Source organism: Salvelinus namaycush, chromosome 20 (assembly GCF_016432855.1).
Source record: "Salvelinus namaycush isolate Seneca chromosome 20, SaNama_1.0, whole genome shotgun sequence".
Classification (NCBI taxonomy): domain Eukaryota; kingdom Metazoa; phylum Chordata; class Actinopteri; order Salmoniformes; family Salmonidae; genus Salvelinus; species Salvelinus namaycush.
This window is the reverse complement of record NC_052326.1, coordinates 33,035,381-33,058,505: the sequence shown is the minus strand read 5'-3', so window position 1 is coordinate 33,058,505 and position 23,125 is coordinate 33,035,381. Positions and strand designations below refer to the sequence as shown.

General features: G+C 40.4%; 2 protein-coding genes across 3 annotated transcripts; both read left to right on the top strand.

The window, feature by feature from the left end:
- Positions 1 to 8,098: 8,098 nt before the first annotated feature.
- On the top strand, positions 8,099 to 9,421 carry LOC120065271 (homeobox protein Hox-C6-like). 2 transcript variants are annotated; one of them, XM_039016134.1, is made up of 2 exons: positions 8,099 to 8,498; positions 9,045 to 9,421. In XM_039016134.1, exons 1-2 carry the CDS (start codon positions 8,099 to 8,101, stop codon positions 9,341 to 9,343), a joined length of 699 nt encoding a protein of 232 aa, XP_038872062.1. In that variant the 3' UTR covers positions 9,344 to 9,421. The 2 variants fall into 2 exon arrangements, with proteins under 2 accessions (XP_038872062.1, XP_038872063.1); XM_039016135.1 differs by having other exon boundaries at positions 8,099 to 8,495; positions 9,045 to 9,343.
- A 2,588-nt stretch (positions 9,422 to 12,009) lies between these two features.
- On the top strand, positions 12,010 to 13,777 carry LOC120065270 (homeobox protein Hox-C5-like). The gene is made up of 2 exons (XM_039016132.1): positions 12,010 to 12,517; positions 13,485 to 13,777. Exons 1-2 carry the CDS (start codon positions 12,010 to 12,012, stop codon positions 13,697 to 13,699), a joined length of 723 nt encoding a protein of 240 aa, XP_038872060.1. The 3' UTR covers positions 13,700 to 13,777.
- The last annotated feature ends 9,348 nt before the right edge of the window (positions 13,778 to 23,125 follow it).

Sequence of the window (23,125 nt, the reverse complement as noted above, 5' to 3'; positions counted from 1 at the left end):
AGGTCTAAAACATGTTTTATAGATATATTTTATAGCTGATCTCCATCATGTACAGAATGAGCTGCTGCTGCTGACCTGGGATGAAGGTACAGCATGCGCGCGCACATGTTTGGTGACGCTATGTTTACCCGCATGACTGCGCATGTGGAGGAGTGGTTGGTGCATCTGCTGGATACATCCGCCGTGTAAATGCTGTATTACGCCCTGACTAAAATGTAGGCTATGTGACTGATGTTTTCAGATGCAGAAGCAAAGAAAAACAGAACTATATTTATCGATGGAAATGTAAGTTGGCATATAGGACTCTACAATTGCGTAAAGGGAGGCACATCAGTATGGAACGAATAAGCAAATTATTAAGTAGACTAGCTTTCATCGACACATACTGAATGAGATGTGAGTTTCTGGAGTTGTTGACCTTATTCCATAGATAGTGTAGTGTCCTTATGCAAAATGAAAGATATAGAGAATGGGTCGGCCAGGCAGGAAGGAGGCGCAACGCATTCCTGGTTGTTTAGTGGAAAATTTACAGCTGAGTAATAAAACTTTACGACTGAATCGGAAATTGGATTGGCTGTAACTTGACATGTGACTCTCTCTCCATGAACATGAACTTTATACTGTTGTCTCCCCCTGATTACTATCTTTCTCAATCGGTACACGACCTGGCCGTTTAAGCGACAGCATTTTCCGCGTTCTATACAGAAATGTGTTTTCTTTTGCAGCACACCTACATGTTTGCCATTCCATTTGACTGCTACTCCTTCTCCCCTCCCTCTCTCGCTTTGTGTCTCTCCGTCCCTATCCAGTGCTCCCCCTCACTCTCTCTCTCTATTTCTCTCTCTCTTCCCCTTTCGCGCTCATCGCTGTTAGTGGAAGTGGAACTTGAGTAGATTACTCGGATCCAGGTTGTGGATTGTGATACTTCAGAACCTGAATACCTTTAATTTCGTTTTACAGCATTGAACAGAATACAAGCGACATATTGGATATTAACAAGTTGGGTTCCTCGGTCTCCTTGGTTTCCCTCCAGCGCTGGTAGCTGCTGGACCAGTGGATGTACGTCACTGTAGCAGCAAGGAGAACGTGGGTAAGTTTGGGTTTCTGCGTTCCTTATTGGTTTACAATTAATCGAATGGTCTGTGGCCTTTGGATGTATTTAAATATGTAACATATATTTTGCTTATTAACGGGGGGAAAAATTCAGAAGTTTACCAAATCATGCATCTAATGTATCTTAATGTATACTTGTATTGACACTGTAGGTCTATGGTCTATGGACATAATGTTTTCCCCTGATATAGGTATAACTATTGTAACGTCATTAGACCTGTTTGTGTAAACATCAAATGCACAAAATAAAGGTATAGTGTATATATTATTGTTTAGTAATAAGCTACACACTCTGTCATTGTAATAAAATAATTGATCGTCTAAAGGCTTTATCTTGTTCTAGAATTTTGGTTAGTGCAGGTAAGTTGCCTTTTTAGGACCTGAGCCTGTGTTTGTAAATTTAGTAATAGGCCAAGCTATATATTCTGCAATTCATCTACAAGTGGGACTGGGGAACTATTCCTGATATTAGTAGTAGCTCGCTGTAACCCACGTGAGCAATCATTTTGATTCTGACAGAAATAGGCAAGAGGGCCTGTGTGCATCACCAGGACTAGCTTGTGGCAACGCTTCTTGTACCAGACCATGTAATATAACTGGTACCTGTGGGGTATAGAGCCTGCTGGTTGGTGCATTGATGCCTGGCATGATTTACTGTAATGGTTCCGATCAAATTTGAGCTATTTCATTTATTTAACTCTTGAATTGTATGTACATGAAATATCCAGTGTGATACATTATGATACCCAGTCAAGCATTCGATGTTAAAAAAGGGAACATCTATTTCATTACTAACCATACCTTACTACCAGGCCAAGGTTATTGTTTTGGCTTTAATGTTTAGGACCGATGTCTCTGTGTGACAATGTATTGCGATGGGCCAAGCTGTAGCCTTTCTTATAAACCTTACAATGATATTATACAGTTAGGTAAAGCTGCTCCACATGCGTAAATCAAAGACCCATTGTTCAGTTAGTTACTTATCTGAACCATATTGCAACATGAGCAGGCAAAACAAAGTTAGTATTGATGGTTGGTTGTGCTGACGGTTGTGGTGGTGTCATCATTATAACATTGTGCAAGTATTCGTTTTGTTTATTGAACTGGTACACTAATGTATAATGTGTATAATCTACATATCAGCCTGTACACTAATGTGTATTGTGTATAATGTACATATATATATATAAATACACACTTCATCATCATGGATCACCAACGCAAACACTTTATTTAGTTACACAATGGATAGCCTCACGCTTCGAACACACCGACAGTGTATTGTGCAAAATAGTATGCAGCATCATCTGGATATGTACGCCACAAAAGTTAAAAATGCACTTTCTGCTACCATTTCTGTCAAGCCGTCTACTCAGACAGTTTGACGCATACATTCGATAAATCCAATGTATGCACCACACCGAACGCACTGCAACTTCCTCTGCAACGCAATGCTGCAAGGCAAACGCAGCTTTTCATTGGAAATGAATGTAATTCTGGTGTAACAAAATGCAACAGCACTGTCGGTGTGTTCGACGCGTAAGTCAATAACGCATCACAGCAATATAAAATCAAACGTGTGTTTGTCATGCACAGCATTTGGCAATAGACTACAAATTCAGGCTCAAACTTTGATTACCTCTTTTCCCACACCTAATATGTATTACAGTCAACACTGCCATCTAGTGTTAGATCGCAGCACCTCAAAATCCTGTCACTGGCAATACTACTGTGTGATCGATAATGCGAGAACATACATACAGTAGGTCTATGTCAGTAGGGTGTGTTCAGTCACTTTGGTTTTATCTAATTAAATGTTAGCGTTGACACAATATAGGACAAAATAGCAACATTATGTTGTTTGGATAGCCCACAGTAAGCTGCACGCGGTGTTGTTCGTAATGCGCCATACATATATTGTGTCATAGTAGGGCCTATTGTAAAGATTCACTGTTAGGAACCTATATGACACGTGGCAAAAACTTTGTGACCACACTGCAGCAACCAACAACCCAATGGCTTTACCGTACTAAAGTGCCATTCCTCGCCAACATTGAGGGTTGTAGACTTCTTTCTATTGAAGATGTATTATTAGTATTATTATTATAGCTTCTGTTGTTGCTGCTTTCCCGGTTCTCTACAGTGAGAGCCAGGTGTCGCTTGGCTTTGTTTGGGATTGACATTTTATGGATGCATAGTCAACAAGTGAGGAAACTCTTTGTAGGCCTATAAGTGAACATCTTTCATCACAAAAGGCTGGCATGCATGCCTGGCCTATAGTGAATTTAATCATAGACAACAGATGTGTAGGCCTATAGCCTACGTGTGAATAGCCTACTAGACTACAACATTTCATAAACATTCTAGCTACTCAAGCTCAATATGAAAAATGAAAATCAAGTACAACATTAAGACTAAATATTTATTCGAGTCAGCAAATTTCATGCCACGATAACATTTTGGGCGTCTAGACAGAACCTGTGCGTAATATTTGGTTGAAACCCAAAACGCTGCACCTAAAATGCACGGGCCTACTAGAAAAGCCATTGATTTTCTATAGGCGCACTCTGTCTATACTGTGGTTGTTTTCATATCAGTTTAATGTTCATTTATTTTGCTGTAAAAGCAGGTAGGGGGTTGCAGGAGAAAGTTAACTGGTAATGCGCTTGTCTTGTCACCTTCACTGGCACCTAATCAGAACATTTCTAAAAACTGCTGAGGGTTTTAGAGAATGGCATAGGGTAAAGTCACTTTTAAAAGCTTTATACTTACAGGTGTAGGCCTTCGATATGTTGCTTTATTTGGTGATACAAATCTTTGAAACTACAAAAAAAGTGGTTCAAAGTATTTAGAGATTATTGGGCATATCGCAAATGTAGGCCTGAATCTCTTTGGTAGGCGATTGTCCCTAACATTCTGAAGGCTATGTTGCACATTCTGCTTTGTGCTTTATTAAAATGTTAGAAATATTCTGAATAATTATGTTCTACAATAATAATATGAAAGTGCATTGAAACAAAAGCCTTATCGTTATAATGTGAGAGAGACTATTGTAGCCAACTTATGTGATCATTTTGGACAGCTGCTTTTCTTAATTTATTTTAAATAGCCTACGTTTAGGGTTGTTTTGCCCATATAAGATAATATTGTAATTTAATGATGGTTTTATATAATATTTAATCTTAGACCAGTAATATTGAATATAACCCATAACCCTGATACCATAATTGTTATTATTAGTGTAGTATAGTTATTTACTAACCTATTCTCTTCGTGCTACTGGCGCATAAGACAGAGTTAGAGTTGCAATAGTTTGTTTTAGAATGCATCATTTTGCTACTCTTGTATGCTTCTAAGGCTTTGTTAGACTTGCTGTGTCTGCCATAGAACACCATTTTAACATTATCTGTAACGCTCGTCGTTAGGTGGAAGAGAGGAGGACCAAATCGCAGCGTGGTACGTTTCCATATTTATTGGAACACTTATTAAACACGAACAAAACAATAAACAGAAATGAAACCAACAACGCTACAGACCTGAACATGTGAACCTAGTGAAAACAAAGAACGCAATGAACAGGAACAATCACCCACAAACAAACAGTGAACACAGCCTACCTAAATATGGTTCCCAATCAGAGACAACGTAAAACACCTGCCTCTGATTGAGAACCATATCAGGCCAATCAGACACACCTAAACCAATGAGACACAAAACATAGAATATACCCACCCAGCTCACGTCCTGACCAACTAAACAAAGACTAAACAAAGGAAATAAGGTCAGGAACGTGACATTATCAGGACGACATGGTTTTAGTCCGATTCGTTTTTTGTCTGGTTCAAATGTTAGCATATAGGCCAGTACCTGCAGACCTCAAGACCTCCAAAGGTTATAAGTGACCAGTTGTTTTTGCGTGCAAATGCCAGACTGTCTTCCACAAAGGGTGCAATAATACACTTCCTCATACACTTCCACTTCCATAGTACAATAAAACCGCTCTCTACATCTCCCCAAACCCAATTCACGTTTCCTTCACAGGTAGCGCATCAACAACATATGTTTTACGCGAGGACTAGAGAAGCACTATTAAAGAGATAGATATAGGTTACTCAACGTGTATAGTCTAATATTGTGTGTATGAGGAGGGGGGGGCTCAATTAATACATGTATTAATTATGTAAAGTTGCATGACAAACAAGGCTTACAGAGATAAAAGGTTCCATGTAAGTTCTCTATTCAATTTACAGAAAGGCTCACCGATAACATCCTACTGCATTCCAACTGCTGCGTTTGTCATATGGCCCGCATTAAAGCAATAGCCTTTTAAAAGCGTTCGGATTTAGAGATCAAAGGCTGTTTGGGGAACACCACGTTTGTATCCGACAACTTCTGCCAGACCCGTGAGCTCATTAGTTCGATTAAACTGAGTGCTGAACTTTTATTTGGAAGGCAGAGTAAGATTGATTAGGCTATGTGGATATCAATCGAAATCATCAAACTTGTCATAAAAGTCGGTTTTATCTTTCCCATGTTACTCCAAAAAGAATAGTCTACCAATGTCTTGTCATACAAATAACGTTAGATAGACCTACGTTGTTTGTGTGGAAGTCTAATATTCTGAGTTTGATATCGAGGCCAAGACAAAACGCCACAGACCCATTTGAAACACATATTAAATATGTTTAGTGGATATTTGAAAATCAAGATGTTAGCTATATTCTTTTTTCATTCTTTATTTTGTATTGCATTGTCCTACAATAGACCTATTCCGACAATGATTCATATTTTCCATCTCCACACTGGCTTCGCTATTTCATCAACAAATTTCATCAACATATTACAGTTACAACCCTCTAATGTTGCACTGCAGTACTGTAACTTAGCCTAGCAATAAATGTTGCTCTCTTGCTGTTGCATTTTATGCTGTAAGGTTTAGGCCTGTAGCCTTCTTTGTAGTAATACACGTTCTTTTTAAAGGCACCACTAAATGTCTTTAATTAAAGTGTATCTTCTTTCCATGCTCTAACGCTAAAGCCTTCCATTCACTAGTGCATTTAATTTATTTGTATGGGCGAGGATTTCCCACACGCGGATACACACAGTGCATGCAGGAGAAGAGTATAGACTAGAATCCGTCATTTGTCTGGTTTTATGACTTCTGTTTTATGACACAGGCGTTAAGACATTCTTTCGCTGTAAAACTGCCATAACCCCCCCCCCCCCCTTCTGCCGGAAGAATAATTACTGAATAAAGGTGTAACGCAGCTAAAAGCCTCTTGTGCCAATATAAGACTTTTCTTACCTCTTCGAATACGTTTCTCGAATTTTGTGCACCAGGTCTAATTTAATTCTTTTAAAACGTTGCATATATCGGGCAACCTCACACGCTATCAAATGTAGCCTAGACCTGTTAGCTTTTTGATGGAGAAGCCCCAAAAGTCATGCCCGTCTATCCACAACAATATATACATAACTTATTTTTATGGCTAGCATTAGCAATAAGAGGAGGCTTCTCTTGCCATAAGCAACAGTGAACCCTTTGCATTTTCGTGTCATTCCAACTCTAATGAGAAAATAGGTGTGTGTGTGTGTGTGTGTGTGTGTGTGTGTGTGTGTGTGTGTGTGTGTGTGTGTGTGTGTGTGTGTGTGTGTGTGTGTGTGTGTGTGTGTGTGTGTGTGTGTGTGTGTGTGTGTGTCGCACACTCCTGTGTTCAGTTTTCCTGCCAGCCTGTAGCCTTCAAACAAGCCTGTGTTAGGATTTATTTTATGTCAAACTGGATTAACGCAATACTTCCTATTTGGAAGTATTATATCATTGTGTTATGGGCCTTCATATTATCAGTACATCAACATTCAGTCCATTCATATTAGGCTAAAGCATTCCCTATCTATCTATTTGTTGTTATTATAAATAATATAATTAAAAGTCACCCAAACACGTTTTTTTGACTCTATTTTAACAACTGGATTAGGCCCGCCTAATCCTCTTTTTTCAACATAAATCATGCTTTTTAATCCGTTTAGAAACTATGTAACTCACACCGAAGAAAAACATATTCATCGATTTAAGAGGGCAATATTGTCAAGCTTTTTCGAACTGAATAATTCGATCACACTGTATTGCGGTTATAAACCCTAATCATGTTTTCTCAACCGCGAGGGGTATAGAAACATAACTCCCGCTCTTCTTTAAGGTCCAATCTTTTTTTTTAATTACAAGAGACTGGACTCAAGTCAAATAATTTAAATAGAGCATGCTTGTCTAGCGATGGCATTTATTTCTCTCAATAATTAAATTCCACATTTAGGCTAATTCATTATTGTGAATGTTTATTGCTAAAGGCCTGTCTGATTTAATTCATTCACACACTGAATCTTCTTTATACCTTTGTGAACAGGAGTGTTATTACGTTGCTATGGGATAGTACTGTACAACAAAGAATATGCGTTGCAGGAGCAGATTGGCAAGAGGTGACGTGTGTGTGCGTGTGTGTGTGTGCGTGTGTGTACGTGCGTGCGCGTAAATGCTCCCTATGTATGTATTCCTTATTCGTGTATGTGTATGTGTATGTATGTATTCCTTACACCTGTGTACATGTGTTAGCTTGCGATGGCGTGTGTGTGCGCGCGCATATGCGAGAGTAGTTTCGACTGAGAATTTTTTTAAATTAAGTTACTTTTTCTCCCTCAGTCCCTCTACTCCCTGCTTTTTATTGGAGGAAATTTGGTCAGCTGACATTGTCATCTTGTCCATCCTAGAGTGAGGCTTTAGCAACAACATTCGGCGGTGCCTTGTGTCTTTATTGGCGTCCAGAAATACATTATAAAGAAATCATACAGCGTGCCTGTATTAAAATATAGACTGACAGTGAAAAAAAGAGATTGACTTAATGAGTGTGAGAGAGGGAGAGAATAAAAAGAGAGCTGATATTGAAAGGGAGGGAGGGAAGGGAAAGAGAGGGAGCAAGGGAGAGAGGGAGGTATGAATTCTTATTTCGCAAACCCGTCGCTCTCATGCCATTTAGCTGGTGGTCAAGAGGTTTTACCAAACGTGGCCCTAAACTCAACTACCTATGACTCAGTTCGACACTTCTCCTCCTACGGAACCGCTGTAGCCCAAAACCGGATATATTCCTCGCCTTTCTATTCTTCCCAAGACAACGTTGTATTCGGCTCGACCAGGGGACCGTACGAGTATGGATCCAACGTGTTTTACCAAGACAAGGACGTGCTGCCCAGCTGTAGGCAGAGCAGTTTGGGACAAGGTTCACAAAGCTCGCTCGCGCAGGATTACCCGTCTGATCAAGGCAGGAACTGCTCACAGGAACAAAAGGGGGACATTCAGATCTACCCGTGGATGCAGCGGATGAACTCTCATAGCGGTGAGTAGGCCTATTACAAACTCCTAGATATGAATTAAACGAGCTGGTCCGTTTTACGACTGGGGAAGGTACTTTTTATCACCCCATAAACCATTGCTACAGCAGCACCCTGTCACATGCAATAAAGGCCTTTTATCTTCGTAGGAAAAAGTCTCAGTCACAGTCCATCCCCATGTCCCTCAAAACAAAATAGTTTATATATTTTAAGCTAATCCTTTTGTCACCCATATTAAAGAGTTCACGGTATTTCAATACGAATAACCTATAATATCTTCAAATATCACTCAGTGGACTGGGTTCCCCTGATAGCGAAAGTGTGTGTGTTGCGTCAGTATGCACCACCACTGTTGTTGATTATTTAGATAATTGCAAAACATAGGCTAGCATGTAAGAACTGACACGATTAGGCTATATCCTAGACATTCTTTCCGTGTTTTTTTTTTGTGATTATGTTTGCGCGTGTGTTCGGCTAGTGACATTGCATATCCTACGTAAAAATATTGATTATGCCTGATTATGATAATTCAAAATTGTGTTTCCATTCAGGAGTTGGATACGGTTCTGACAGGCGAAGAGGACGCCAAATTTACTCCCGATACCAAACTCTAGAACTCGAAAAGGAATTCCATTTCAACCGCTACTTGACGAGACGCAGACGTATCGAAATCGCCAATGCACTATGTCTCTCCGAACGTCAGATAAAAATCTGGTTCCAGAATCGCCGGATGAAATGGAAAAAGGAAAGCAATCTAACTTCTACTCTCGCCGAAAGTGGTTCGGCCGGGGCAAGTCAAGACACAGGAAAAGAGGACACAGAAGAGGCGACAGAAGAGAAGAAAGAATGAACGACTTCATATCTTAGCCTACTATATGCATCAATCCGCCGTGATGTGAGAATAACTTAACTACCTAGCAAGTACCTAGCAACTATTTTTTGGTACAATAAAAACACTAGTGTATTCAAAGATATGGCTGCGTTAAATGCGATGTGGATGCAAGATATCTCCAGACGTCAATGTTTGCCTTTTTCATTTTATTCTGTATTGATATGAACTTTTCACGGTGACCACAGAATTTCTTTCCTTACTTGACATTCCCTCATATAGCCTACCCAGACTGTTTGTAACGCGAAGACGTTCATTATTGTATTTTCATAAATGTTGTTGGACAACGATGCAAAACACATGGTTCTCAGATGTCTGTACACCTATGACGAATATGTTTTTCCCAAAATAATTGTCAAAAGAATATGTGATTGAAACTACAAGCGTTACATCCACTTGTGTGAAGTATTTATGTTTTTTGGTTTTGCTGTTCTGTTGTACGAAAAGACTATGCTGAATAATAACGACCCACACTACCTAAATCGTTTATACGTTTGTATATATATATATATGTGTATCTGTTATACATGCCTTAGCCCTGTGAGAGCGTTTGTGTGCAACCCGCAACTTTTGTTGTAGTAAGTAGGCCTACTTTATTTATGTTTAGATATGTACCAGTAGCCTACATTGAGTATGTGGTCAAATAATAATTGACCGATGTGGCTTAGATTGTAGCGTTAGATGAAAATCTAAAAATAAACAATAACAGTGATGTATGACATTTACGTCAAGTCATATTTAATAAAACTGTTAATAAAAAAGTTGTCCATGTCTTTGCGCCCACCATACCAAGTTAGTCTCGTTCTCAAACAGCAGCATTATAGCCCTCCATGCAGGTTAAATGTGTACACATGTCATTGTTCAAGTTTTTTATCCGTCATATAATAGACCCAAAGCCAGCTACCCACCCATTAATGTTTTTTTGACGTTCTTTTTTCTTATTCAAAGCTTTGCCATTTAAAATAAATGAATGTTCTGTGGATCTCTGATATTTGTCTGTGGCTCTCTGTGTTAGGGCTCACTGAGATGTTAAAGCAATTCAATTTACCCACATTTTTTCAAAGCCATGCAGTGAAATCTTTGAATAGTCTAGTCATTTCAAATAGCTACATAAATATTGGAAAATGTGGATGGGGAGAGGAGAGGAAACGCAAATCACACACAATTCGATAGAAAATCACTGTGTGAGGCCTGTCTAATTTCCTAGTCTGAATATACTTCCATTTCATCTTACACTGTATGGTTTACGGTTGTGATTCGTGTTATTAGGTAGGCCTATATGTAACGTAATACCAAGCATAATACTAAAAGGCCTTCTCAGTCACACACAAGCCATTTCAAACCATTGCCAGGCGATGTTACGCCGTTGTTTACGGAGGACATTCTGTTTGCCTTTGTCTTTTCAGATAAACCAGTGATGCAACTTCAATAAAGACAACTTGGGGTTTCATTTACTCTTATGAGAATTATTATGTTGGCATTATCATAATGTTGGCATTATCATTCTAAGAGTCGTTGTAGGCTATACAAGTACTCAAACTTATGAACGACTATTTCGATTTCTGCCATACCTGCCATATCGAGAAACTTGTTGCTAGTGATCAGTCAAGCCATTTAGAAAACAATTCCAGATACAATTCAATATAAAACATATAGCCACAGTGAAATAAATGCGAACTTACAGTATAGCGACCCAAAAAAGTAAGCTCAAGTATTGCTAGTACGGTGACTGCATAACAGAAGGCCAAAGTCATATGCCATAGCAATTGATTGTTTAGCCTTCAATTATTATCATTATTATTATTAGCAGTTTATGGTGGAAAAACAATTAAAGAAACCCTACTGACAATTGCGTAAAACTGTGGTCAGACATTATGTAGCCTGACAATTCTATTATAAAGGAGGTTGAAAATTGACCTTGTATTGTTTGGAGACCGACTGCCTGCTCTACGCTACACACTTTTAAGGCTAATTTTAAACCTATAGAGTCATTTTACTATTGTTGATTATGGTGGTAATCAATTAGCTGGTCTGCAAGATTAGGCCATCAATGCAGTTCTATCCTACGAAATAACAATATTCTATGTGCGCACATGCCTCGATGCGCATAACTGTGTAGTTGTTGCCAGGTAGATCAAGACATAGTGTGGCAGAGAGAAGGAGAGGGTGCCCTATGCCCTTGTGTGTTTTATGCTCTTATCCGTCCCTGGCACCAGATGACGCTCTCCGCCTTCCGTCCAGCCCTGTACCGCGAGTGCCCCACCAGGGTCCCCGATGCCCGGATATCAGGCGTTTCTCCTATTGTCATTAATAACCTCCAAGTGTGATCTAGCCAAATTTATGACTGGCCGATACGAGCACGTGATTCTTTTTAGGCGTCCCATATTTGGGCAATGGATAAAAAAATGTTTTTTAAAAACCCACCTATAAATCGTTGTCATTATTAGGATAAAACCCCATGAACTTCAAAAGAGCTACAAATCAAACGCAAACGCAATAACAATACCACACCGTTATAACTGCTATCTGTACATATTTTACAATTATCGTGTTACGTCAAAACTTTAATGCAATAATTTAGTCCGTATAAATGCTTCCATTTCGTTTCCTTAGCGTTTTTTCTTGAAATGAGCTCTTACGTAGCCAACTCGTTGTTTAAGCAAACTCACGATGCGTCAGCTTTCGCTTTGCACAACCATGGCTACGGATCTAACCCCGAACTCAACGTGTCCGGCTACAGTGGTTATGGAGGGCATGATCACCGCGGGTCATTTCCGTCCCCACGGTCCTCGAGTTCCATTGGCATGGGAGAGATGAACGCTGTGCTGCGTGGCAATCCTGGTGACCTTACACCACGGACAGAGTCTTCCACAGGAGACGCTACCCAGAGACACCTCATGAACGAGCAGACAAGCGGCCAGGGATCTCTAAATCTGGGACTGTATCGTCGAAAACCAGTGACGGACTCAGATTTGAGCGAAATGCCCATCCGCAAGACACAAACAGGAGAGATCAAAGTCGGAACTTTGCAACCCGTCCAGCCAGTAACACTAGCAAACCATTCGACTCAGCCACAAACCAGCGAGCAGCAACCACAAATATATCCCTGGATGACTAAACTACACATGGGTCACGGTAAAGTTTGATGTTTCTTTTCGCTTTATTTTATACAGAAGGGAAAGTGTCCCTCTCACCCTCTTTCCTCCATGTGTTCTATCTTTTTTAACCTCTTGAGTCCATTCACAGTTTTTCTTTGAGTTTTATAGGTCGTATTCGTAAATAATAAAACTCGCAGTCATAAATTGTATGACAAAGGCATCAATTGCTCGTAAAACTGTCCTGTTACAACGAAGAGGCGATCTGCGTCCAAATTTATGACAGGGTAATTGGATAAGGGAGACACAAGTCTCTGCAAACCCTCAACAAACAATGTTTGCGTTCTATATTTAGAACCAAAACAACGTAGTATGATAAACATGATCCATATTTTGAGGATATTTGAACTGAAGAGTGAGATTGTGGATTTCACTGTATACTCTTTAACTGAACGTTTCTAATGTAATAAAATATGTATATAGGCTACTGGCCTTGGCGAGTTATTGTTTTTTATACAACAGGGCACGTAGACTACTTTAGAGGGAGAAATGATATTTCTGTAACTGTAATGACTCTTGCCCTTATTTTAGTTATTGTTAAAAAAAAAACACATTTGCATTATAATAACAATACAATTATTAGTCATAGGCCTAATTGTAATACAATCACTGTAGTTTCATTGAGTAAACCCGAATGGCCGCATTTTGGTAACTCATACAGCTCTATATTGATGATCATTTATCCAGCCATCCAGCTATCCTTACGTTCATTAGGCCATACAGTAACTTTAAAACTTTAAAGTAATCTATTGACATGGGGATATAGTCACAGAATAGTGACTTACAGGCTGTGTTTTGCTATTCATTCGTATCTATTGGTAAACTACAAGTCATTGCATGTCCATTGACAAGTTAAGATATATTTTAAGTGATAATGTTTACTCTGTTTTTATATGAATATTCACATTTCCAGTGCGGTCACACATTTTCTCTCAATTACACCACAGAGGCTGACGGCAAAAGGTCAAGGACGAGTTACACACGCTACCAAACTCTGGAGTTGGAGAAAGAGTTCCATTTCAACCGGTATCTGACGCGTCGTAGGCGCATCGAGATCGCGCATACGCTCTGTCTGAATGAGAGGCAAATCAAAATCTGGTTCCAGAACCGACGAATGAAGTGGAAGAAGGACTCAAAGCTTAAAATGAAAGAGTCCATCTAAAACAGGGGGGCATTTTCAAACGATATCAACGTTTCTGTTTGAGATGACATTCAAAGACTCATCACCACCTGTTTCCAAACCGTGACTTTTGTGATGCGATGTTTCAGTGTGATAATAATGAACATTCTTCGATTATGGATCTGATGATGTAATATACCTGTCATTTTGTTTGAATATTGTACTGTTTTATTTTATACCTTGGAATACAGAGTCCTATAGAACTTGTGAGAATGTAAATGCTTGAAATAGATGAATTATAGAAAATGTTACTTTAATCATTTTAACGTTTCATCCCTTCCCCTCTTGCTCCTTAAATTCATTTCAAGTTGAAAGTTATTGATATTATCGTATTCCTGCTGTACTATCACCATTGTTTTCTCCGTGTGAGTTTTCTATTAATTTATATAAAACACAACCACGAAAGCTAAATTCATTGTAGTTAGCCTACTCTTCAAACTTCTTGTATATTTCTGTTCTGTTCTGTTTTGTGTTTTTATTTTATTTGTATCAGGCATGTTTAAACAACCAGGGATCTTAAGATGTAACAGACACATTTTAGTAAATTGCGGGGACTATATCATTCTCAATGACGATATTGTATTTGAAATATTCCACGTAAAATTGTTGATTTTGGCAACAGTGTCGTGAGATCAGTGAGATACTCGTGCAATCTAAATAGTTTCGATAAAACATTAAACCTTACTATACATTTCGTAGTTAACATCTATACTGTGAATGGTTTCCTCATATGAAAGGTATATTGGAATACATAACTTGCCAGTCGGCAGGAGATTCATATTTGGGGGAATTTGGCTTGATTGTTGACTAAGATCTGACTCAATGTGCCAAGTATGATCATGGGATGAGTTTTTTTTAGCCACAGCATTACATTTGTGACAAATCATTATTAACAATGTAGAATATATTTTGTAAAACACGAAAAATGCATGTAATAGAGGATTTCTGCTGAGAATTGGGCAATACATGGACCAGTGTTCTGGTCATCCTACATTTCCGGCAAATGTCCCATTATTTTGGAACATGGAAAAATATACATTAATTTGCCCAATGTTTGAAAGTGAAGAACACAGAACAGGCCACCAACTAAGGTGAGATGTTGAGTTCACATAAATGTTGTCATGAGGCAGGAGGCTCATGTCCACAATGAGTAGCTAACAATTAAACAATGTCCTTCTCACCCTCGTTTCCAACGTCTGCCACAAAACAGTGTTATGTCAACCTTTTCTCATACTCTGCATGGTTATAATTGCTCACAAAGAAAACTTTGAAGGCCTTGTAGGTAAAACGATTTCACATATTACAGTTCACATTTTCTTGTCAAATCCCTGTTTCACTTTGTGGAAATAATCATGTATTCAGTGGTAGAATGGGGGTTGATCCTCTGAAACAAAATGCACTTGAATTATTTAATGGCCTATTCATTCATCTAGAACAGTTATCACCATGGTAGAGCCTATACTTTAAATTGCTCACCTTGTTAAGATAGCTGAAGTTTTGTCTTTGAAGTGGACTGAAATCTTGAGAAGAAAGGCATTCGTTAATGTTTGTGTTTTAAATAATGAAATAAAGATGGCTGAACATGTGCTTCATACCACTGTCTTTTGACGATGTCACGGGGAAAACGGGTTGTGGTGGGGAAGCATAAGGGTGTAGGCCTATTGGAATTTTATGCAGCCAATTCAGTAGTCGTTTGATTACTCCAAGAAGAAGTGGCTGTTTTTTTACTCTTTGGCCCTTAGCAATTCTCAACGTGGTCTCAGGTTTTGATCCCGGTTCTCTGTCAGCCTCCACTTCCTCGGTAATTATTTACAGTACACTACAGACGGATGCCTGTAAAACTTTATGGCCCTGACGCATCATAAAACTTTACAGCTCTCCCTAACACCTCTCAAACAACGAAAATTGTTTAACGAAACAGATGCACATTCAGCACGACTCTTCAATCTGAATACATAAGAAAACGCTATTTCCATTGAATGTAGCCAATCTGTTCACTTAGATAAAATAATAAATGAATCACGCAAGGTTGATGAAATGAATATAATTTTCCCAAGGAAAAGTAAACTTTTAATCAAAATCCCAAGCTGCAGTTGAACTTTTGAAGTACTTTTAAAATACGTTCTACTCCTAGGCTATTTCCAGAAACATTCAACACAATATCTAGGCCTAACAAACTTACGTGATAGTGTTTTCTTTAGTCGTTTTGAATGATCCATCAGCGGCAACCTTGTACCTGAAACGATCATTTATCCGTAACAATCAGTTCACACGACTACCGGTACTCAAAACAGGTCCAAACAGTTCTTCCACATGTTGTCCATATCTATGTTTCTGACATAAATTTCTACACAACACACATTTAAGGAGCCACTTTGGATGGAACGTCCACTAAACGTAACTTGTAAAGTTGAAACCGATGCATCAATCATTTTCAAAACCTCTGTTCAAAGTGAATTCTAGTTTGGTTACATTTTTTGTGTCAACTACCATGTCGTTCCTGGAATAGTACCTACATGCCTTGCCTCCATGATGTCATTGGATGTGTCCTACACCGGGAGCAGTATGAAACCAAGTAAATCCCCTTAAGAGGAACTACTGGAGCCGTCATCACACAGCATCAACCTTACTGTCTCAACCGTATCAACACAGGCAGGTAACAGTGCTGGACAACCCCACCCCACCCCTCTTCATGCTCTTTCACTTTTGAAGTAGCCTTTCCATTATACTAGACTAGAGGGAAAGCTCTTGTCTAGCTACGCAGTCCTCTGCGACTTCTTGGTACAGTATTTCCCAAACACTATTTACACGTCAAAACCCCTGCTTCCACGTGGGAGAGAGAGAATGAAAAAAACATTACTCACCCCTATGTTATTGTGGTTATAGTTCCCCAGGACGTCCTGCGTCTGACATCCCTCTCGGATATGTCAGTTACAGGCTTACCGCATGGAGTAGGGTTGATTTGGTATTGGATACTTTTTTGTTTCCGTCTGTCTTTTTTTTTTTTTACTTTCAAACTTTTGGAGGTTGTGTATGCTGAAGGCCCTAGGGCGCTGACCCTGAGTGGCTCACGGAGAACACGTGATGTCATTCAAGTACATTTTATGGTTTGGGAGAGCTGACAAACCAGCCCTCAATATATTTACATCATATATAATCTTAACTGTCGTGAATCGCAGCTGTTGGGTCCTTTTATCTGAGTGGTCGGAGGAGTATGAGGCTGTTAGTGAGGATTATCTAGCCCCCGATGCTCTGCACTCACATCGTTCGACTCCGGAAAATTGTTCCCAGACGGTGCAGTAAATTAATACTCTTGTTTCTCTTGCTTTTTAATGAAATAGACACATGCCCCTTGTAACACCCAGCTAACATTAAGTGAATGCTGTAATTTAATGTTAGCCTGAGAAATGCCTTGGTGATCTGTCGCTAATGGTTCTCAATTAGGCTCTTGACATGTTGTCATTTTCTCTAAACTCAGATTACCTTTAAAAGTAGACTAGTTGCGTGTGATATGGATGTGATGCTATGGGGGTTAACAGTTCAGTATAGGCTATGTGCGTTTCCTTCAGTTAGTGTAGCGTGTAGCATATCGGAAGCCCCCTGTGTTCTCCTGACGTGGTTGTCATTACATAATTAGACTTCAACATTACAATGTTTTTGTTGATCCGGCAGTCAATCAGCTTTGATTCAGCAATCAACATTTATACTGCATTTATACATAGGCAACTTGAACACAGAACAAAATTAAATGAAACATGAAATCATGGCAATTGTAGGCTATCAATTGTTGGTTAATTGTAGGGGGGATGCCAGGACTCCAAAATTTGGGCTAGTTAGAATTTATTTTCACCTTCTGGTATGAGACAATAGCTCATACAATGTCGACTGTAGACTGCTCTGCAATTCTATTAGGCCTATATCATTGTACTGAATAATCCAACCCAAAATGTGTTTAAAATGTGTATGATAATGGTTCGAATGTGAATTTTGCAGCTGAGAATTTTTGGAAATATTTCATACTTCAAATTAAGTATTGACTTCAGTAGCAGAGTAGGCCTACGGCCATCCCCATCCACAACGCCCAAGCAAGACGCAAGCATACTTGATGGTAATAGCTCTCACCATTGCCCCTAGTGGCCGGTATTAAAGGCATCTCCTCCTGGGCGAATGTCGAATACAGCATTGGATCTGGTTTGACTTGGCTGAGCAGGCGACTCAGAGATAACAATTATTCCCTCTCAAATTGTATTAGCGAAGATAACAGCAGGTTGGACCATTAAACCCTGTGATGCCTGCCAGTATAGTGTGAACCCCATTCATTCATTAGAGACTCCTATACTGAACACAGGAACAGATTGTGGAACTCTAATTTTCCAGACCTCTAAATTTAACTTTAAAAAGTTCCAGCTGTGTTGGCTTCGTGGTTTCCTTGTGTTTTACGTTAGATGGCAGCTTGCTTTTAGTTCAATAGACAGTTTTCACAAATGGTGATTTGTTTCATTCTTTGTTTGATGTTTGTTGTGAATTGTACCTTGAATACCCTAGATTAGGCTTCACCAGTAGCCTAAGAAATGTAGACACATGTTCCTAAGAGCTAATTTATGAATCAATTGAATATCAACAAGCATTTAAATATTGCTGGAATTAAAATGTTACATGACAGATACAGTCAGAGCCAGAGCAGGTGTACGGCTCAGGATATAACCTAGTTTTATTAGGTCACGATTGGGTCACGTGACGTCATGTCCGATTGACAGCTCTAACCAGACTGCTGCAACTCATGGCCTCATTAACATAACATTGGACTGGCACCTGTGATATTCAATATTATAATAGGTCTAAAAAAAGGCCTACAGGCCACCCCTACAGGCCACCGCTACAGGCCACCGCTACAGGCCACCGCTACAGGCCACCCCTCCAGGCCACCCCTACAGGCCACCGCTACAGGCCACCCCTACAGGCCACCCCTCCAGGCCACCCCTACAGGCCACCGCTACAGGCCACCGCTACAGGCCACCCCTCCAGGCCACCCCTACAGGCCACCGCTACAGGCCACCGCTACAGGCCACCGCTACAGGCCACCGCTACAGGCCACCCCTACAGGCCACCGCTACAGGCCACCGCTACAGGCCACCCCTCCAGGCCACCGCTACAGGCCACCGCTACAGGCCACCGCTACAGGCCACTGCTACAGGCCACCCCTCCAGGCCACCCCTACAGGCCACCGCTACAGGCCACCGCTACAGGCCACCCCTACAGGCCACCGCTACAGGCCACCGCTACAGGCCACCCCTACAGGCCACCGCTACAGGCCACCGCTACAGGCCACCCCTCCAGGCCACCGCTACAGGCCACCGCTACAGGCCACCGCTACAGGCCACCCCTCCAGGCCACCCCTACAGGCCACCGCTACAGGCCACCCCTACAGGCCACCCCTCCAGGCCACCCCTACAGGCCACCCCTACAGGCCACCGCTACAGGCCACCGCTACAGGCCACCGCTACAGGCCACCGCTACAGGCCACCCCTCCAGGCCACCCCTACAGGCCACCGCTACAGGCCACCGCTACAGGCCACCGCTACAGGCCACCCCTACAGGCCACCCCTACAGGCCACCGCTACAGGCCACCCCTACAGGCCACCGCTACAGGCCACCGCTACAGGCCACCCCTACAGGCCACCGCTACAGGCCACCGCTACAGGCCACCCCTACAGGCCACCGCTACAGGCCACCCCTACAGGCCACCGCTACAGGTCACCCCTACAGGCCACCCCTACAGGCCACCGCTACAGGCCACCCCAACAGGCCACCGCTACAGGCCACCCCTACAGGCCAACGCTACAGGCCACCCCTACAGGCCACCCCTACAGGCCACCCCTACAGGCCACCCCTACAGGCCACCGCTACAAGCCACCGCTACAGGCCACCCCTACAGGCCACCCCTACAGGCCACCGCTACAGGCCACCCCTACAGGCCACCGCTACAGGCCACCGCTATACATTCGGAATAATCTTGACTCTAAAAGGCGATGTTGAGTGTTTTATGAGGTTTCGCAGAAGTGTAACCTTTGTGTTCATATTGGGGATGTTAGCTATAGTGTTGTAAAATGTAAGCAAAAAAAACTGCTGGCTTGATGTTTACTTGATCATAGCACTCAGCCTCAGTCTTCATGGCCATAATCACTGTTGGTCTCCTTTATCTCTCTCTCTCTCAAATGTACCTGATTAATTAGGGTTATCAATTGACTGGAAGGTGATAACCGGGTAACATAAGCCTTAAACATATGCTAATTGAATAGTAGGCTATGTAATGATAATAATAATAATACAACATCAGGCCTGAGTCAATGTATCTGTGGTGCATGTAGTTGGGTCACGTTTGATGAGATCTGGTAGGCCTAGCTATTAAATTGCTATTTGTGGAAGCTAAAGCAAATTGATATCGGATCTTGATAGCGACCATTTAACTGGAAGGAAATAGGCCTATGAGTAGAAAGAATGCCTCCCCTGTAGGATGGCCTTTTTTTAGTAATAATTATCAGCTACTTGGAGAGAAAGATCCTGGAATTTCAACTCTGATGATTAAAAAAAGGCAGAGTGTATCTATTTAGTTTGAAAATATGATGATTCAAATTTTGCAACACATATACAGTAACTAGGATATTATTTAGTTATCATTCCATTAGGGAACTAAATGACATTTTACGACAAAATCCTGTTATCCACATTTTCAGAATCTTAATGCGGAAACAGTTAAGAGGCAGTATATATCATTGTTGTATGTACTTCAAATGCCTGGCTACAGAACCCACTTCTGAAACTATTACATTGCTGATCCCACACCAAACGTATGATTACTGTGATTATGATATAGTCTACATTTTATGCTACCTCTAACAATGCTGCAATACTGTTGCACGTCCATATCAATTCCACCAGACTCAAATCAGTGTTGTACCACCTCAATTACTTCTACTCTGAAACATGTGTATTAATAACATTATGTCTTTACTGCATTTTTACAACAACAACCCCTTAAACTACCCCTTAAAATGAATGATGTGCATCAAATTACAGCTCCCATCTGGGTCACATTTCTCCTGATCTGGCTTCCTCTCAATTCAAAAAAATCCTACCATGCTATATATTTATTTCGTCCACATAAATATAGGACAAAACACACATCAAGACAAGAGAGACAACACAACACTACATAAAGGGATACCTAAGACAACAACATAGCAAGGCAGCAACATGACAACACAGCATGGTAGAAACACAACATGACAACAACATGGTAGTAACACAACATGGTAGCAGCACAAATCAAGTACTATCTCACTCAGCTATTGCACCCCAAAACAATCACTGTCCCCTTCCACTTTTACTTTTTCAACTTTTACTTTTACAACACTTGTTAACGGAACTTCGTATTGGTTTATATAGTAGCTTCACTTCTTGATTTAACATTGGATTGGATTGCATTAGCTTTACATTCTGTGGGTTTCAATACTTAGTTCTAATAATTATTCAAACCATATTCCCACTATTGTAATGAGCTTATTGCTTTAACAAACGATCACAATATAAACGAATCATCTCTGAAGATGTGTCATCAATATCGATCTCGAGTACACCAGTCCTTGCTAGGCCAGCCACACACTAATGACCTTGGGGTGAACTCTCGTGCAAGCACAGGGTATAATTGATTTGAGTGCACGAGGGCACGGCTGAGGTCACCTTAATGTAGGCAACATGATACATCTCAAGTAGTGTATGTGAAGGAACTTTTAAACTAATCAAAATGCAATGAATAGACAGAGGCTATGTTATGTTTTTCCTAACATCTAACATGAGCAACAAACATTTTGATTGTATCTTATCTTATCACATTTGATTGCGAAACTGAGGTCATGCCTTGTAGAGATAACTTTTGGTGAAAACTATTGCAGGGAGCTGTAACATCCTGACTAGAAGAATTTGAAAGTACCTTAGTCTTCCAACTTGATCAAACGGCATCGACGAGAACTGAAAATAAATTCCAAAACCTTGCCCTGGGATTAGTAGTGCTGATTTTTTCCAAAAGCATGCGTTGAGTTGAAGTAGCGTACATATTGCAACAGAGCCCATATAGATCCAAGGAACTTAATTTTGCCATAATAAAAATCTAACACGATTTAAGATTTGTTTACTCAAGGGGTTAATTTTTCCATCTCTACCTATACTCAGTTATTGAACGAGGTAACAGATCTAAATGGCATTTGTGTGGAGACTAATTTCATTGGTGATTCTTCATCAATAACTCCTTGGCAGTGAACTATTGGAACGAGTCAAATGCAAGAGGTGAAACACCAGTCAAGCTGTCTAACTAATATTAAAATGAGCCTTCAGCGAGAGAGGGTGAGAGAGAAAGAGGACTGTGGGGGATGGGAAATAAAACGATAGTTCCCCCCCCCCCCCCCCCCCCATAAGTCTATAGGAAGTAGCTTCATAGTCACGGGACTCTTAGCCTATTCGTATCAAGGTTATCAAAGGTTATCAAATATGAAATAAACACATATAGACGACGGCATATTACTTATTTTTGAAAATGTTGATTACTGTTATTCTTCATATTAATATTGTTATTGCTCTTGAGGTTGATCTTTTTTCATTGTAGCTTATATTCAATGTATTTTTTCTGGGGAGTTCACTTTTGATATCTTGCATAGGCATAGTCTATTGAGTACGTTCAGCGCGCCACACTCGGGTTACCCAACGGTCAGTATGGTAATGAAGAACACAATATACCTCGGGGATAATAGAAAGTTATTTTTCATCTCTACTGTCACGTGGCCGCTTTGTGTCCTCCGTTTTCCCAAACTGAATATTTATGATTAGGAAGGGGTACCCGCAAGGTTATATTCAGGGACATATCGAATGACATTTGATTATACATTTGACTTTTGCATATTCACTTGTTTGTTGTGTGTTTTGGCTACTTCTCGAAGTTCCTTTGTGTAGCCTATATATTCCAGGTGTAGGCCGAACATAGGACATTCAGCTAGAGGCATACATTTTGTGCAATGAAAGATGTAAGTCTTGCCTCTGCTTAATCATTTATGGGTCTAATAGACACTAACCGCGTCTCACAGTGTGTTGCGGAAATTTCTCAAATGTTTTTTGTGTGTGTGTGCATCAGGTTTAGATGACACTATGATGACAGAAATGTTAAATTCTATATAATTATTAACACTTTACCATCATGTGCACCCATTAATAGCCTATAACATATTCAAGATATAGGCCACTATGTGGTGTGTTATGTGTATTGACGCTTCATAACCTATACGCTAGGCTGTGAGAAAGTTTCTACGAGCTGAATACGTGCTATCTCTAAAATATGCCCGCATGACATTGGCCTACTTA

Coding starts and splice junctions, on each gene's coding strand:
- LOC120065271 (XM_039016134.1), top strand. CDS start 8,099: ATGAATTCTTATTTCGCAAACCCGTCGCTCTCATGCCATTTAGCTGGT. Junction 8,499..9,044: donor GCGGATGAACTCTCATAGCG/GTGAGTAGGCCT, acceptor GTTTCCATTCAG/GAGTTGGATACGGTTCTGAC.
- LOC120065270 (XM_039016132.1), top strand. CDS start 12,010: ATGAGCTCTTACGTAGCCAACTCGTTGTTTAAGCAAACTCACGATGCG. Junction 12,518..13,484: donor TAAACTACACATGGGTCACG/GTAAAGTTTGAT, acceptor ATTACACCACAG/AGGCTGACGGCAAAAGGTCA.